Source organism: Cricetulus griseus, chromosome 2, assembly GCF_003668045.3.
Source record: "Cricetulus griseus strain 17A/GY chromosome 2, alternate assembly CriGri-PICRH-1.0, whole genome shotgun sequence".
NCBI lineage: Eukaryota > Metazoa > Chordata > Mammalia > Rodentia > Cricetidae > Cricetulus > Cricetulus griseus.
The window spans coordinates 386,178,827-386,196,364 of record NC_048595.1 but is presented as its reverse complement, the minus strand read 5'-3'; the positions used below and the strand labels follow the sequence as shown (position 1 = coordinate 386,196,364).

The 17,538-nt window shown below is 48.9% G+C and overlaps 1 protein-coding gene across 1 annotated transcript; it reads right to left on the bottom strand.

Annotated features, from left to right (window-relative positions):
• Positions 1–3,702: 3,702 nt before the first annotated feature.
• Mapk8ip2 (mitogen-activated protein kinase 8 interacting protein 2) lies at positions 3,703–12,049 on the bottom strand. Its single transcript, XM_027396293.2, has 12 exons — positions 11,845–12,049; positions 10,883–10,988; positions 9,380–9,658; positions 9,163–9,262; positions 7,642–8,871; positions 7,222–7,297; positions 6,920–7,092; positions 6,713–6,822; positions 5,880–5,987; positions 5,641–5,711; positions 4,931–5,029; positions 3,703–4,735 (listed from the first exon to the last, which is right to left on the bottom strand). The coding sequence occupies exons 1-12, from the start codon at positions 11,907–11,909 to the stop codon at positions 4,663–4,665; spliced, it is 2,490 nt and encodes an 829-aa protein (XP_027252094.1). The 5' UTR covers positions 11,910–12,049; the 3' UTR covers positions 3,703–4,662.
• Between the last annotated feature and the right edge of the window lie 5,489 nt (positions 12,050–17,538).

Here is a 17,538-nt window from a genome sequence, read left to right as displayed (position 1 = left end):
ATCAAAGTAATAGTAACTCTAACTAAGACACTAGGTGGTACAAATGTGAGAAGAATGGAGCCCCAAATCTCAAGTAAGCCTCCAGAGGGTATGGATAACCAGGGCTGTCTGAGGCCGAGTGCAGAAACACAGTGAAGGGTTCAGCAGTCTGTTCATTTGTGTCTATACTCATAGTGTTCCATAGGACCTTTGTTTGTAAATGCAGCCTTGGTGAGTGAGTTTTTTGGCCTCTCATGTCAGAAGACCACCCATGGGATGATTACACAGCCCAAGTGGAGGGACAATATTTTCAATGTGTTTGAGCTATCTTTAGTTCCGAAAAAGACAACTCAAGCGACCATTACAAAGTATATAGAAACATAATGCTCAGCTGAGCAATCTCTAAACAATTTTTTAAGTGCAAGCAATGCATTTGTTCAGCCTTTCCCTTGGCTTCAACTTTTAAAGTTTCCTCTCAGCAGTTTTCAACACATAATCTCTAACATACTATGTATGTTCATCCATATTTCTTAGTAGTATAACACATGTTTTCATTATAAAATAGTTATAAGCATATTTTTCACATCTTAATATTCCAATATGTAAATATACCTCAATTTAGTAAATTCTGTTGCTCAGTAGTTAGATTATTTGTGTGCTGTTTTGTTTTATGTGCCTTGGTGTTTGACCTGCATGTCTGTGCGAGGGAGTCAAATCTACTGGAACAGGAGTTACAGACAGTTGTGAGCTGCCATGTGGGTGCTGGGAATTAAACCTGGATCCTCTGGAAGAACAGCCAGTGCTCTTAACTGCTGAGCCATCTCTCCAGCTCCTTGGTTTGTTTGTTGTTGCTGTTTCCATTTGTATGTCTCTAGGAACTGAACCCAGAGCTTCGTGCAGGAAGGCACACATTCCACCAGTGAGCCCTGCTAGCCTGCTTTCAGTAACTTTGTGCTCTGTAGAGAACTTTGTGTTTAAGGGGTTTCCACCAGTTAAGAGTGCCAGATCTCTGAGGTTTCTGCATCAAACAAGGCACTGCACTGTCTGAGGACCTAGGGTATTGCAGCAACAAGGCTGGAGGAAGCAGGTGACCAAGGCCCAGGGGGATGGTTACTGGGCAACAGGGAAGGGCAGCAGGTGCTCATAGAACACTAGTAATAACAGGGGAAGGAAGGGGAGCTGGGGTATGAAGAGGTCTAAAAGGAATTGCTGTAGCATTTAAGGATAGCGATCTGCCCTGGTGGCTGCAGGTACCAGGGCAACAGGGAATCCCAAGGAAGCTATGGGTGTTTTTGTTTGTTTGTTTGTTTGTTTGTGTTTGTTTGAGACAGGGTTTCTTTATGTAGCCCTAGTTATCCTGGAACTCACTCTGTAGATCAGGATGGTCTTGAACTCACAGAGATCTACCTGCCTCTGCCTCCAGAGGGCTCGGATCAAAGGTGTGTGCCACCACTTGGCAAAAGCTGTTCTTTTGTACAGAGGTCCAAGAGGAAATTCAAGGCAGTTTGATGCAAGTCCAGAAGGTGGGGACAATAGACAGACTGAAGGGTGGCAAGATGCAGGTGAAAGTGACAAGAGGAATCTGGTTTATCCTCAGTCCAAAAGTTTAGGTGAAAAAAGATGTAAAACACAGAACATAAAAAGTCTCTTGTAAATTCAAACTTCACTTCAAAGTATATATGGTATCCCTAAGTAGTCACTTAGGGGCCCTTTACAAGTAATCCCTTCTCAACACTGGCCAAGGGACCAACTGTTGGAGTGACTCTATGGGAGTGATCTTGAGGTCACCTGGAGCTGTGAGTTCATGCACAAGCACAGTACATGGATGTGCCCCTGTAGTCAGTTCCATGGATGATACAAAGCTATTACCGGTGGCCTGGATCTGGCCTGCCAATTTTAGGCTCTTGGCATCATATTTGAGAAACTGAAATAAACATACACCTTATAAGCCAGGTAATTTTATTCAAAGCAAAGCAATAGTACAAGTCAGATATGCCGTCAAGCGTGACTGAGGGCCATATGAGTAGGTTGTTGCCTACAGGCTTCTTTTATGGAGAATAAAGGAAGGAGACACTATTGGCATAGTTTGGGTGGTTCTCTATTTTGAAGGGCAGGCTTGGATCATACATAAACCTCGTGTCCAGTGCACATGTCTCTTCCTATTATGTACCTTGTTTTAATCATATGCATGCCCAACTATGCATAGGTACAAAATGGTAAATATGAAATTCTCCCTAAAAGTTCACCTACAGAACAGTTAACCTTGATGCACATGCACCCCAAACCAGTTAATACCTAATCAGCCTCCCTGGTCTCATACTGGACATTAGTGGAATATGACCAAATAAGATATAAAGTTTAGTAATCATAAAGGGAAGGAGAAACTTATTCCATTTTTCAGAGTGGCATCTATATGCATTTCAATGCAGGTGTGTATGTGGGGGGTGGGTCCTAGGTTGCTAACAAGTTGCTAGATACATTGTTTGAAGAGGGATGTATGTGCACAGTGCATGCAGGTAAGGATCTCAGGCTGCCAAGAGCATTATTAGAAGAAGGATGTGGCCCAAACCAAGTGGAGTCCCAGGTAGCTAAGCTACTCCCTATGCTTGCCTGCCTTAAAGCCAATAAGGGAGAACCCAGAACAGGGCTGGGCTTGTGGGGCAGCTGGAGAGGTAGGAGGAAAGCAGCAAGGAAAGGACACCAAGCTAGTACCACAGCTGTCCTAACTGCAGGGAAAAAGGAAACATGTTAACCATATGAAGAACCAAACAGACATGTTAGAGGTCCGGGGAGGGAGGCCAGGCCCTGGGAGGGATACAGGGCACCAAGGGCACAGAACTGGGAGTGGAATGGTCTGCAAAGCTGTATGGGTCTGGAGGGCTTGCCTCCATCACCCAGAACAGGGGTCCAGGTTTTATATCACCCCCAAGTGGCTGTCAGCCTCTTTATAGCTTTACTAAGTCAAAGAAAGTTATTTACTTTTTTATTTATTACATGTGGTATGTCCCAGCATACTAGCTAAAAGGTGACAATTCCACAGCAATTGGTCTTCATCCCTGATCTTCACAAATATTGTAACTATTGTTTTTTGTTTGTAGATACACTAAAGTGATGATTTTTATCTTTTTTTGAGATAGGATCACATCATGTAGCCTAGATTGGCCTTAAATTGACACACATCCTGCCCCAGCCTCCAATGTCCTGGGATTATAAGTATGTGCTACCTGCCCAGATAAGAGGGTTTTTTTGTTGTTGTTGTTATGTTTTGTTTTGTTTTTTTACTTTTATGTGGCAAACTGTCAAGACTTCCCTTTGTTCACTCTTCCATTCACAACCTTTGCCTGTGATCTTGCTATATTAAGTCAGAGGGCACAGACCTACCCTCAGGGGCCACTTACTGGTATTCCTCTGAGATTGCAGTCACTTAGGGATCCCAGGAGAGAATCTTGGTGAGGATCTATAATCACCTACAGGCCATAGGCATGGTTTAAAAACAAAACAGTCACCTATTTTCTTCTGGCTTTCTGAGTAAGACATAAAAAAATACCAATCTTTGAAGACCCACAGGCATTGTTTCTCAAGTTGTTCATCACACACACACACACACACACACACACACACACACACACACACACACACACACACACACACGAGAGAAGATCTGGACCATGTCTCTCCCCACACCCCACGTGGGAAAGACACGGGGTCTGTAGCCAGTACCATCCTTCAGGCCTCGGCTATCTCTGGAGAAAGCATCTGTGAGGACCTCCAGAGGCCACCTCCAGCAAGGCTCTAGCACAGCATACAGTGACCCACCCTCAACAGGACTGCACAAAGTGCTGAAGATGTCTCCCAGTTCCCATAACCCACTCAAAGCCTGGGTCCTCCATTTCCATTGCCACAGCCAGGACCTGAGACTTGGACCCCCACCTGGGCACCATCTTAAAAACAGCCAGGGTCACACCAAGCAGAGTTTATTGAGGCCGTGGGCGGGGCCCACGTACACAGCAGGTGGCATACGCAGGGCAGATACTCACTCGCTGGACTGCAGGGGTGTTAGCGGCAAAGCAGATGACCTGTTGGGAGCACCCTTGAGGGTGCCCTCCTCCTAGCAGCATTGGGGGCTTTGGGTGAGCATCAAGAACCACCTGGTTGCCCGAAGGTTCTCTTCGTAAACCCCTCCCTCTTTCCCCTGAGCTCCTTATGGGTTGGGGCTAGGGGTCCCTTCCTGCGATCAAAGGTGGGATGATCTCTTAGGATTCACTATAAAAATTAAAATTCATTTATAAATCACAGGAGACGGGCAGGAGGGAACCACTGGGGACCCGACTTCATCAGTTACTTTGAGCCTACTCCCCTCCCTTGAGTTCTACCTCCAAAAGAGAGAGCAAAGAGCGAAGTCTACAGGCACAGAAAGAGGTGGGAGACAGAGGAAAGGTAGTTTGAGGAACAGGACAGAGGAAGACGGGAGAGAAAAGATGCACTGGAAGAAAAGTATGGCTGCTGAGGCTCCTCTCCCCAACAGCTCCCAAAAGCTATGACCTGGGGCTAAAGGATAAGAGCTCCCAGCCCAGAAACTCCCACAATGTAAGGTTCCAAATGTCCCCAATCCAGTCCTTGCTCAAGCCATGGTAGCCTTGAGATGCCCAGAGCTGTGTAGACAGGAGCTGAAGGAGGTGGGTGCTACTCCAGGTAGATATCCTCTGTAGGGCAGGCAAATGCCAGGTGTTCTTGGTAGTACTCCAGGAAGGCCCGGCTGCAATGAGGGAGAGAACGGTGCTCAGCCCAGTGCTCCTCCTATTCCTTCCCCAGCCATGAAGTAACATCTTGACTAGCAACCATACCCACACAGCACCCTTTTCTAGCAACCTGCAGGCATGCCCCTCCCATGCACCTGAGCCTTTCCATGACCCGTATCCTCCCTGGGCTCCTGTTCCATCTTCCCACTCACCCCACGCTCTGTGCCACTGGTCTCATAGACTCCTGGGACACAAAGACATGGCAGGCAAAGCGGCTTAGCAGCGGATGTTTGGTGATGAAGCCAAAATAGCTGGGGAGACATGGATAAAGGGGATGTCAGAGCACTGACCTAGCCCCCGGCACCCCATTAGTACTAACAGCAACTACTATCCAGATGAGCTTCTTGAGGCTTCAGATCCCACCCCACCCCCAAACTGTGGCCAGTCAGATTCACTGCCCCATATCTAACAGACATAACTTAAGCATTTATATTAATTCACACATGTTTCATAATAGCTCTGTGAGGTAGACTAAGCATAGAGAGCATTAGTATCTTGCCAAAGGGCACCTAGTCATTCTGTGGCAGCACTGAGGTAAGGGAGGCAGTCTGTGATCTTAATTTCAAGTACCATGTATCCCTAACCTTATATAAACATGGCACACCCAGCTACTGACTTCTCAGCCAGCACCAATTCAGAGTTATACAAATTAACCATCCACTCATCACAATTTTCCTTACAGTGGAACTGGGATGGAGTCTGATGCACCCCTGTAGAACTGCAGCTGGACCAGTGTCTAGACTGACTAGCATGGATTGGGCAACCATATTGGTAGAGGTGGAGTCCTGAAGGTGGGTGGGGATTGGAGAACAAGTGACCCTCAGCATTTGAAGGAATATAGGAGGGACAGGTAGGTCCTTACCAGCTGTTTCGGGGATGACAGCCGCAGAATGAGATGTTCTTCATCTGGAAGAAGTGACTGCAACGCTGGAACTAGAGCAGAGGTGAGCAGAATCATCCTACATTGGCTAACACAAGCCTGTGGCCACGCCCACTACATGTCTCCTTGATGGACATCCCTGCCCCACAGTTTTCCTGGGCTTTAACAGCCCCACCACCACCTCCAAGCCTCCCCGGGTCCCCAGCCTATCACACTCCCACCTCAGGTCCTCCTCCACTTAGACTCAGCTTGACCCCCCGAAGAGAGATCTCAAGGTCACAAGAGGCAGGAGGGCGCAGGTGGACTGTTAGCTTCCGGGCTGTGGCAATCTGAGGGAGAAGTTAGAGGAGAAGGGAGGGTCTTGAGGAACCCATCATGGGCTCTCTTTCTCTCTCTTCATGCCTCTGTTCATTTTAGATTATCTGAATACTCTTGGCACCTCAGGGCCCCAGAGACAATTCTGGAAGACAAAAGAATGACCTTGGCCATCTTTGCTCTCAGAACAAGTCAGTCACCACCCTGCACCTAGCTTGCCTCCCTTCTGTTACAACCAGGATGCTTCTCTTTGTTCAGGTGCCAAGAACTTGTTCTGCCCACACTTCTATCCAGCTCACTGCCTGATCTCCATAACCTGGCAGGAGCTCTTTGATATAGAGCTGGTCTGTCCTGCTCCTCAAGTTCCATCTGCGGCAGGGGTGGGGTATGGGGGTGGGCAGGTCAGCAGGTACTGATAATTGTCCACTGAGTGGATAACTGAGTGAACAAGGGACTCCCAGGGAAGAGGAGATGAGAGTTGGTTTTAATTTCTAGGCAGAAAGTTGACAGCTTAAGGGAAGAGGAACCAGCCATGAGGTGAGAGCTTTACTGAGCCAACCAATAAGCCCAGAGGTAAGGGGCACAGCTGCTTCACTCTGCCCTAGGTCTTTCTGCTTAGGCTTCCGAATGAGGCCTGAGAGTCAGCCCTGTAACACCCCCCCCCACTTCAAGGCTGGAGGCCTGGGGTGACAATCCATGTAGGCCTCCAGCCTGTGCCTGCCACCATCTCCACACTGACCTTTTGCATGGCTGCACACAGGATGCCATTGCCCTGGTGACATGGTACTTCCACAGAGCCCAAGAACTGCACATCGAAGCGCTCCACCCAGCAAGGGCTCCGCTTGCTCCCTGGGGAGGGGAGGGAGGAAGTCACATGGACCCAAGTCAGAGGATGATACAGGAGAAAGCATGTGGTGGCAAGCTTCTTCTTGTAGATGGGTCTTACCCAGCAGGTCCTTGGCAGGACCAGGCACTGCATGGGCATAGAAGGCAGGGAACACTCCGCGCTCGCCAGTACGCATGTTGAAGCCACGAAACCAAAAGTCATCCTCTTCAGCTTCCACCAACACGGGGTCATCCACATCTAGCTCCAATTCATCTGGATGCCGAGGGATGAACCTAAGGCCAGACGAGAGGTCAAGTGAGGTAGACCAGGCAGGCCTAGGTACGTCACATCCAGCAATGTCCTAAGGAATCTGTAGACTGGGGCTGGGGGGAGGGTCATCCTGGGCAAGGGAGTTGATGTACCTGAAGACAGCCCGGTGTGTCTGCTCTCTCTCCTCCCCATTGACCAGACAGGAAAAAAGACCAAAGGACTCTGTGCCTGAGAGACAGATAAGAGAGACAGAGATGGAGAGAGTTAGGAACTCCAAGGAGAAAGAAAGGACTTAAAGGCCGGGCCTTGGGCTGGAGCCAAATCCGCTCCCTGCAACAGACCTGTTGGGTATCCTAAGTCAAGAAAAAGAAGGAAGAGCAACCCACTATGGGCTGACTTGTGCCCTTGGGGAACACCACTGCTCATTGTCCCAGGAAAAAAGCAAGTGTCCAGCCTTGACTACCTCTAGCACTTAAGGCCTCCTGGACACTTTGGGGGACCAGACAGGGCCTGGGGCCAGGGTGGTGCTTCTTCCTCTGCCCCCCTCCCACCTTCCCCCACTTCCCACTCACTGGAGGATCGAGATGTGCTGTTGACAAAGACATTAAGGAACTTCTTGGAGAAGGTGAGGTCAGGGCTGTCAGGAGAGGCATCCTCTGGCACCTGGTCACCACCTAGTAATGTAGCTCCCGCCTCTTCCTCACTGGCCTCGCCACTGCTGTCCTCTTCACTGTCGTTGCCCAGGCCTGCACAGCGCCGTAGGCTCACCAACTCGAGCTGTGTGTGCTCGTCCACTACTAGTGTGTACTTAACGGCATCGTACACCAGCGAGGCATCCAGCGGCGCAGTAGAGCCTGCACTTCTGGAACCAGGAGGGACCACGCTGTCCTCCACATCGTCCTCATCCTCCTCATCCTCTTCATCCTCCTCCTCCTCCTCTGAGCAGGCAGTGGAGCAGGAGCGGCCAGGGCGGGCAGTGCGGCCTGGTGTGGCCCAAAGCGGGGTGATGGTATCCCTTGTCGGGTTACTGAGGAAAAGGCAGGGCCCAGCCTGCGCAGGGCCAAGACGAGGCGCTGCAGGGGCCGGAGGAGGTGGCCCGCAGAGGGTGTCCATGTCCACCAACTCCACGTGGGGCCCTGCTACTGCCTCAGGGTCTTGGCAGTCCTGGGGTACCCGGTTGGCCTGTGATGCAGCTTCTTCTGGCAGGCGTGGTGCAGGAGATAAACACTGGCCCGGGCAACGAATGGGCGAGGAGCCCTCAGAGATCATGCGGCTCACCAGGTTGCTGAGCAGCCAGGGCGAATCGGCATCCTCGCTGAGGTCAGGCTCAGACTCAGAGCCGGACTCATACTCGCTGTTGGTGTCATCAGGACCCACAGGCAGGAAGGCAGGGCGGCGGGGAGGTTCTTGCAGTGGCTCAGGCTCAGGCTCTGAGGCTGGCGATGAAGCCTCCTCGATCGAGTTGGTGAGATGAGAAGAGCGGCCGCTGCTGCTGCCACCATCACTGCTCAGCTCCAGCTCCGTCTCAGAAATGGACGAGATCATGCGCCCCAGGCGTGCACCACCTACATCCTCAGAGTCCGAGCCTGGTGATGAGAGCTCCTGGCTGCTTCGCCGACCCTCGTGGTCTCCACTGGAGTGGCTTCTCAAGTCAGCCTCAATCCCAGGATCAGAGGAAGGCGAGGCCCCACCTGACACTGGTGGCTCTGGGGGTTGGTTTCCTTCACAGTCACAACCAGGGTGTGCCAGAGACCGTACCTCATGGGGCTCCTCTTCTGCTGCCATGAGAGGGGCTGGGAGCTCTGCAGGGAAGGGGTTTGGATCACTGCCACTGGAAAACAGGTCTCCTTCCAGCACCCAGCTATTCCTCCCATTACCTCCCTTATTTATTTATTTATTTATTTATTTATTTTATTTATTCTTGAGACAATGTTTCTCTGTGTAATAGCTCTAGCTGTGCAGGAACTGGCTCTGTAGACCAGGCTGGCTTTGAACTCAGAGATCTGCCTGCCTCTGCCTCCCGAGTGCTGGAATTACAGGCTTGCCCCACCACTGTCTGGCCCCTCCCTCTTCTGTTGGCATCCATCCGTCACCTTTAAGGGGCTCCTGGGCTGGCGAGCACAGCCCTGTCTCTTGCCAGGAGGATGGTGGTGCAGAGGTAAAGCCGCCATTGTTATTGTTGTTCAGGGAGTCCTAGGGAGGAGAACGTATCAGTGTGGCTGAAGACCACTCCAGCAATCAAGAGAAGGAGGGGCCTGCAACCTGGACTCCAAACTGGACTCTAGTAATTGTGTATATCAGGAGGCTCACCTGGGCCCCGAGTGTAGTCAGGCGGAGAGTGGTAGGCCGGTGCTTGTGGGACTCCTCTTGGGAAGGAGAGCAAATGAGAGATTCTCCAACAAGTGCCTCTGAACCAGATCCTCCCCCCACTTTGCCCTCCCCATCTCCTTCTTCATCCTCTTCCTCCTCTTCCTCTTCCTCCTCTTCTTCTTCCTCCTCGTTGTCATCGATCATCTCAAACTCCTGGAAATCATCTTGGAAGGAACAGATAGGGTGTGGCTGCTCTGAGCGACCCAGGGAAAGGCTGTCCTGCAGGAAGGAGGGACAAGACAGGGCTGGGCCAGAGCACAACAGTATCCTGGAGCCCCAGGGATGAGAAGAGGGGAAAGCAGGAGTTCTTTCCAGTTCACCCATCAACTGAGCAATGTTTGTTTGTTTGCAAAAAAAAAAAAAAAAAATCTACTTAAGATACATACTGATCACTGCACTTCCAGGAAGGGCCCGAATTTCTGAGACATTCTCAGAGTCACTCCAAGTGACCTTCCAGCTTTATTTATCCCTAAATCCCATCATATTTGACTCTGCCGTTCTGTTGCTTTCATAGCATTTTAACAATTCACAACTCATTTGTGCCTTTTGATCTGTCTTATACACCAGACTGTTAGACTACCAGAACAGGGTCATGTCCACATTATACACTGGCATACTCACCCATGGGAACATCATCGATAAGTAACAGAACCATGGATAAATGAGGAGAGCCTGCACTCTGATGATTCACCAAATTTGTACCAAGCCCAGGGTCTTTGGCACAGCTAGTCCTTCTGCCAGCGATTCCTCCCTTCCACGCCCTCGTACCTACCCCCATCTGCCTGCTTCCTACTAACCTCAGGGTAGTGAGGGACAATCCCCCTGGGAAGACTTACTGATTCCCCCGTCTGGACTGGGTTCCCTTCCCCATCATCACACTTGGTGTCCAGTTGGAATTCCACCACTGGCATTTGGATGATCACTATCTCTCACTTGTATTTCTCCCCTGCTAAACTGAAAGCTGGGGGTGGGGGAGGGGTTATGGCTCTGCTCACAACACCTGGAAGCCCCCTGCACTTGACACATGCCATTTCCTCACAACAAATGAAAATGGAAACATGTAGAGACAGAACCAGGAAGCAAGAAGGGAAAGATTTTAGAGGGAGATGAGACAGAAAGCAAGAGGCCACAGAGGTTGAGCTGTGATAGAAACTGGAGGGTTTAAACCACTGTGGGAAGAGATCTGAGTAGAGGCACCCAAGCAAAGGCACACTTCTCCTACCTCTTGTGGTACTATGTTAGGGAGAACTGACAGAGACGGCCCTCTAAAGGGCCTACAATATGTTCAGAAAGGCAAATGCCAAAGGGCTATTAGCAAGGACAGAGGCTTTCTTGCATGGAAGCTGAACTCAGACACTCTTAAACCCACAAGAATGCTAGGGAAACTGAGCGTATGTGAAACTCGTCTTTAGTCAGATCCTACACACCCAACCCTTTTCCCACCTTCTCGCAGTGGTCTGAATCGTAGCTAAGGCCCAGTCCACAGTCGTCAGTGATTTCAGACAGGTCTTCATCATCAAATTCTTCCAGGCTTATGTCCTGGGGAGGCCTGAAGAAGGTGCCAGGGTCAGAGAGCCACCAGTCCTAGGCTCTGGCCTGAGAGCTGATCCTGAGGACATTGGTGGGAAATAGCCAGCTCCCGGGGCCCCCAATTCCTAGCTAAAGTCATGTCATTTTGACCCCAGGCACTGCTCTCCCTGGATCCCTTCCATCACTACAGCACATGAGCCCAAAGGAGCCATTGCTCCCCAAACCCTTCCCACTCCTCCTCAGATCAGCTCTTGGCCCCTGTGGGTCACAGCTTCAGCCTGTGGGGAGACACCTTGAGCCAACAGGAAGAGGGGGAGTTGAAGCTTCCACAATAGGAGAGGGAGGGGTCCAGCTGCTCCGCTTGTGTCCCCATCCCCCTCCAACCAAGCAGGCCTACACCCAAAGGTCCAGCCCCCTCCCACCCCAACACCCCCCATCCCACTCCCAAGAGCATCAAGCTTGATTTCATTCTCTCCAGGCCCGGGGCTAGGAGCCAGGTCCTAGCCTCTATGGAAGGAGACACAACAAGGCCAAAAGGACACTGCCAAGAACGGACTAGGTGCTGGGCACCCTGCCTAAAATCCTTCAAAGGGTCAGTATAGGGACCCCACCCTTGCCAGGTCACCTGTCCTGACTGGGTGCGGTTCGGCATCCCAACAGGAAAGGTGTGTGTGTGTCTGTGCGTGAGGGGGTACTATTGGGTCTGCGCGACAGGGAGCAAACACGGAGGGACCCTGAGCCCAGGATGGGGGATGGGCAGCATCAGTCAGAGGCCTGCAAACCAAAGAGGCCCCTGGCCTAAGTAGTTGAAGTCGATGGGGTGGGGTAGCAGGCCGAGGAGAACTACATGAAGATGAGACCGGCCGAGTGCGTACCTGCAGCCCGGAGGCGACAGCGAGTGGAAGGTGGAGAGAGAAAACATCTCCGCGCGATCCGCCATCTTCCCAGGAACCGCCGGCCGGCAGCTAGGGGGAGGGGTGAGGAGCACCGCGCGCCCTTGGTGCTCAGGCTCGCGGACTCTGTCTCCCCACTCACCTCGTGACACGCCCTGCGACACCCGCCGGCGACACACCTCAGCGCCCTGCCAGGACACCGCGGCAGCAAGCAGCGCCGCAGGGGTGAGGGGAGGGAGTGGCGCAGGGCGGGGCCTGAGGCGGGCAGGGGGATGGGGGTCGAGTCGAGGGGGGATGCGGGGTGAGGGGTGGTGGTGGTGGTAGTGATGGTGGTGAGGTTCAGGCTGGGAGAGCTGGCGTGTGCGGCTTGCGTGGTCAGAGCGAGGAACAGGCGAGAAGGGATAGGTGGGGGCAGGAACCCGCTCGTAGACCGAAGGTTTCTTCTGCAGGAGCCGAGGAAGATGCCGTGGGAGAAATGGGTGCGACAGACCCTGGAGCCAGGACCGTGGCGGCCCGGGTCTGCGCACTTCTAGTTATCTGCGGTGTGCAGAGCTTCTGGGAGGTGGTGGGCGGCTCGTGGGGGTGGGTGACGCCCTAGGAACAGCATTCATGCCCCCAGGAAATCTGAAAAGCAGAGCTGAGCTAGCCACCCTGCCAGACCTCCCAACCCACTAGATCTCCAAATGAGTGGCAGAGGGAGCTGTCCACCCATGGGTGCTGATCAGAGCTTGTCGGAGCTGTTCTCCACTGGGTGCTGATTGGCCAAAGGAAACTTCTCCCTAAAATTTGCTGACCCCGGCTGGAGCAGTGATTTCCCTGACAGTGCTAACGGGACCAGGACGGAGACACTGGCTCAAAGGACGTGGAGGAGGTCTGTATTCAGAACCTACCATCCAGAAGCCGACTCTGAACTTTCTGTGTGTAGTACAGACTGCAGAATCTGAACAGAGATATTGGTGGGCATTAGAAGTTCAGGCTGTGTTCATTCAACTGAACCACTGTTTTTTGAGGCCACCTATGCTCTTGGCTCTGCTCTGAGCATTGACAACCTCCCACTTGCAATGTGGGCTTACTAAGGAGTTCTGTGTAGAAAGAAAGGGCAGAAAGGGAGCCAACTGTGAAACAGAGAGAAGATCAAAGTGGTGATGGACAAGCTAGAGAAGAAGGGATAGGGAGCCTCCAGTCAGAATTAGTTTTGAAGGAAGAATGAGGCACTCTCATGTTAAGGCATAGAGCAAAAGGGATTCAGATAATTTGTAGGGGCAGAAGGAACTCAGATGATCAGTAGGGACACCCTGGTCAACCAGTTTCTTAATTTCTGTATGGTCAATGGTGTGTAGCTTCTCTATGAAGTCTCCAGGATTTCTCAGGATTCATCTGTAATTGTACAACCTTGAACTTACCTCAGACTATAACTTCCATGCCCTCCACAAGCCTCCCTCTTCCATGATCACATCCAGATTCCAAAAGCGTGCACAGCATGTGGGGGGGGGGGTAGCTTTTACTCCCAGGTTACTTGTAGGATTTCTATTAGCTCCAAGAACACAGAGTCTCTAGACTTAGGATCTGAGGGATTGTGGTACCAATCTTCATTTAACCACCAACTAATTTTCTGAACATGAGCCAATTGTTCAATGCATCAAAACTCAGTTTCTTCCTCTGCACAAAGGTGCTGTGACACACATAAAACCCTTGGCACAATGATTTATGAATTATCACCCCATGTCCATCCCTCAAAAATGCATAGTCAGGCATGGTGGCACATGTCTTTAATAGTGGCATACAAAAAGCAGAAGCAGGTAGATCTCTGAGGCCAGCTTTGTCTACATAGTGAGTTCAAGGCCAGCCTGGGCTACATAGTGAGATCCTCACCCCTCAAAAAATATATATGAAAAGGCAAAAGTGACTTGCACACCTTCCTCAAGGGAGGGGACTTTGGGAGAGCCTGCTGACATTGGCTCAGAGCCCTATTATTTATCATCCCCAGTGCTTCCCAACTTCACTGTTTTAATCTTTTTTTTTTTTTTGGTTTTTTTGAGACAGGGTTCCTCTGTGGCTTTCAAGGCTGTCCTGGAACTAGCTCTTATAGACCAGGCTGATCTCAAACTCACAGAGATCCACCTACCTCTGCCTCCTGAGTGCTGGGACTAAAGGCGTGCACCAGCACAACCCAACAACTGTTTTAATCTTAACCTTCCTTTTTACCTCAACTTCTATTTCCACTACAACACATTAACAATTTTCTTTCTTCTTAAACTGGGCATAAAACATCTCCATCTCTGGTGTTTGAAGTTTCAATCTTGGTATAGATTTATTTAACAGGTCTTCTCTGCCTGAGGCTCAGTGATCTTAATTATATGAATCTCTTTTTCATCAGTGAAAAATCTGACATTACCTCTTTAAAAACATATTTTCCCATTATCTCTTTAAATACTGTCTCAGAGCCAACCATGGTGGCACATGCAGGGACAGCTCAAGTTTAAGGCCAACCTGGGCTACATTGTGAAACTCTTATCCCAAAAAAAGCAAGCAGAAAAATATGACCTATGTTCCATTCCTTCTTTCCTTCCAGCACTCCCATTAAACTCATGTTGAATTTTCTCTCTCACCTCCAGGACTCTTTTAACCTCTTGCTTATGTTTTTCATGTCTGTGTCTTTTCAGACAATATACTCAATATTTTATTCACATTTATTTTTCAACTGTTTACAATCTGTATAAAGCTGAATATTGTCTCAAATTTCATTAAATTTAAGATTCAACTAAAATTGCAATTACAAAGCCAGATGTGGTAGTGGGGCACGCCTTTAATCCCAGCACTCGGGAGGCAAAGGTAAGTGGATTATTGAGAGCTCAAGACTAGCGTGGTCTACATAGTGAGTTCCAGGACAGCCATGACTACACACTGAGACCTTGTTCCAAAAACAATAAAAACAAACTATTTCAAATACATAAAAACTTCCACTTATTTATAAAAACAGAGTCTTGCTATGGTGGTCTCAAATTCATAACCCTGCTGCCTCAGCCTCCTAAGTGCTGGGATAGATAATAAGCAGGCACCAACACATTTGGCTCATTTTGGTTTCTACACCTATTTCAAACTTCTCTATTACTATTTTAGCAGTATTAAATACATATTTTATTTAATTTTTATTATTTATTCATGTGTGTGCAAATACACATATGTGTACAAGTGTGCATTGCATGTGAAGGACAAAAGACAACTTTGTATGTGGAGACCAAAAGATAACTTTGGGTATCACCTCAGGAATGCTGTCCACTTCCTTTGAGATAGAGTCTTTCCTTGGCCTGGAGCATGCCAGTTAAACTGGCTAGTGAGTCCCAGAGTTGATCCTATCTGTCTCCCCAATCCTGAGACAAGACCTAGCATTTTTTGTGTGGGTTCAAGAGATCAAATTCAATCTTCATGCTTCTGAGGCAAGTACTTCACTGACTGAGCAATCTTCCTAAACCACAGACATTTATGGTTCTCTACGAAGGCCTGGCTCCTGTGTAGACCAGGCTGGCCTTGAACTCACAGAGATCCACCTGCCTCAACCCCCCAAGTGCTGAGATTACAAACCACTATACCTGGCTTTAAAATTCAAGCGTTTTGTTGTTATTGTTATTGTTGTTGTTTGGTTGTTTGTTTGGTTGTTTGGTTTCATTCATATGTGCCTGTATTGTATGTGTGCTAAAAATCAAAACCCATGCCTGTGCAGGCTAAACAAGCACTTTACCACTGAGCTGAATTCCTAGCCCAATTTCCTTGCTTCTTCGTTGCCTTTGTAAACTGAGAATTACTTGTAACCCCTGGTATTGTATTTCCAAAACAACTCTAAGGCTTAGGAAGAGTTAGGCAGTGACACAAAGAAGAAAATGCTTTTATTTTGGGTAGTTTGTAGTCAATTTGAGCTATTGCATGCTACAGTTCTAGAAGCCTGTAAATTAAAAATTAAAGCTCAAGCAGATTCAACTTCTAGGGAAGGCCCATTGCACACAGCTGGAATCCTCTTGTGTGTTGTCACATTGGAGAAAAGGACAAAGAGGCTCTCTGAAGCCTCGTTCAGATAAACTTCAATCTCAGGTTCAATCCCTATTGCTAAACAACAACAAAATGTTGTGCATTTTTGGTATAGTGGTCCACACTGAAATACCGACACTCAGCAGGCTGAGATGGGAGGATTCTGAGTTCAAGGCCACATCCTAGATGTGCACTAACCATAACCATAGGTCATAAAGGTTGAACTTCCATGACCTAATCACTTTCCAAAGGCCTCATCCTAATATCATTATATTGGAGGTTGGGATTTCAATGTAGGAATGGGGCATGGGGGACAGAAGCATTCATTCCATAATATTCTTTAAAGGAAAAATAAAATCTAGACATTCAACAGGGTAACACTCACTATAGCCTGTATCCATTTAAAAAACACCATATAGCCAGGCGTTGGTGGTGCCAGCCTTTAGTCCCAGCACTCGGGAAGCAGAGGCAGGTGGATTTCTGTGAGTTTGAGACCAGCATGGTCTACAAGAGCTAGTTCCAGGACAGCCTCCAAAGCCACAGAGAAACCCTATCTCAAAAAACAAAACAACAACAATAAAAACATATAGTGAAAAAATTTTCAAGATATACATATTAAGCAATTTTAGACCTACAACAAAGCAGTGAAAACTTACGAGGAAAAGAACCCCCTCTAACTGACTCACACAGGACAGAAGGAGACAATGACTAGACTTGGGCTTTAGGATGGTCTTTATAATCACGTATATAAGGAAAACATGGACATAATGGCCAGCAAATGGGAGTCATAAAGAAGAAACAAGTGGAACTTGTTTGTGTGTTCAAAAAGTAATAAAAACAAATCTTAAGGGGCTAGAGAGATGGCTCCATGGTTACCAGCACTTGTTGAGGACCTTTAAACAGGACCTGGGTTCTAGCAAATGGTAGCATACAACCATCCCTAATTTCAGTTCTTGGGGATCCAATCCTGGGGATCCTATTCTGACCTCCACATGTACCTGGTACACATGTGGTGTGCATACATACATGTGGGCAAAAGATTCTCACACACATAAAATAAATCTAAAAAATTACTATTACTTTTTTCTCAAAACAGGGTTTCTCTGTGTAGCCCTGGCTGTCCTGGAACTCACTATGTAGGGCAGGCTAGTCTCAAACTCAGAGATTCACCTGCCTCTGCCTCCCAAATTCTGGGATTAAAGATGTGTGCCACTGTTGTCCAGATAAAAATAAATAAATCTTAAATGGAGGTTGGGGGGTGGTAGAGCGATGGCTCAGCAGCTTTTCTCTCCCAGAAGGTCTAAGTTTAGCTCCCAGCACCCACATTAAGTAGTTTACAATAGCTAGTAACTCTGGCTCTAAGAGGATCTGATGCCTCTGGTCTGTGTGGGCACCTGAACTCATGCATATAACAGCCCCCCCCAGACACATACATGTATACATAATTAAAAATAATACAAATGAATCTTTATTTTTAATTTTTGGGTTTTTTTGGGGGGGGAGACAAGGTTTCCCTGTGTAGCTCTGTCTGTCCTGGAACTCATTCTGTAGACTAGGCTGGCTGTCCTGGAACTCACAGATATTCACCAGGGTCTGCCTCCAGAGTGCTGGGATTAAAGGTGTGCACCACCACACCCAGACCATGAATCTTTA

Excerpts from the sequence above, each read along its gene's own strand:
- Mapk8ip2 (XM_027396293.2), bottom strand. The coding sequence starts at position 11,909 with ATGGCGGATCGCGCGGAGATGTTTTCTCTCTCCACCTTCCACTCGCTG. Across the intron at positions 7,298-7,641 it reads CAGCACATCTCGATCCTCCA|GCACAGAGTCCTTTGGTCTT; the intron begins GTGAGTGGGAAG and ends TCTGTCTCTCAG. Across the intron at positions 7,093-7,221 it reads ACACACCGGGCTGTCTTCAG|GTTCATCCCTCGGCATCCAG; the intron begins GTACATCAACTC and ends GTCTGGCCTTAG.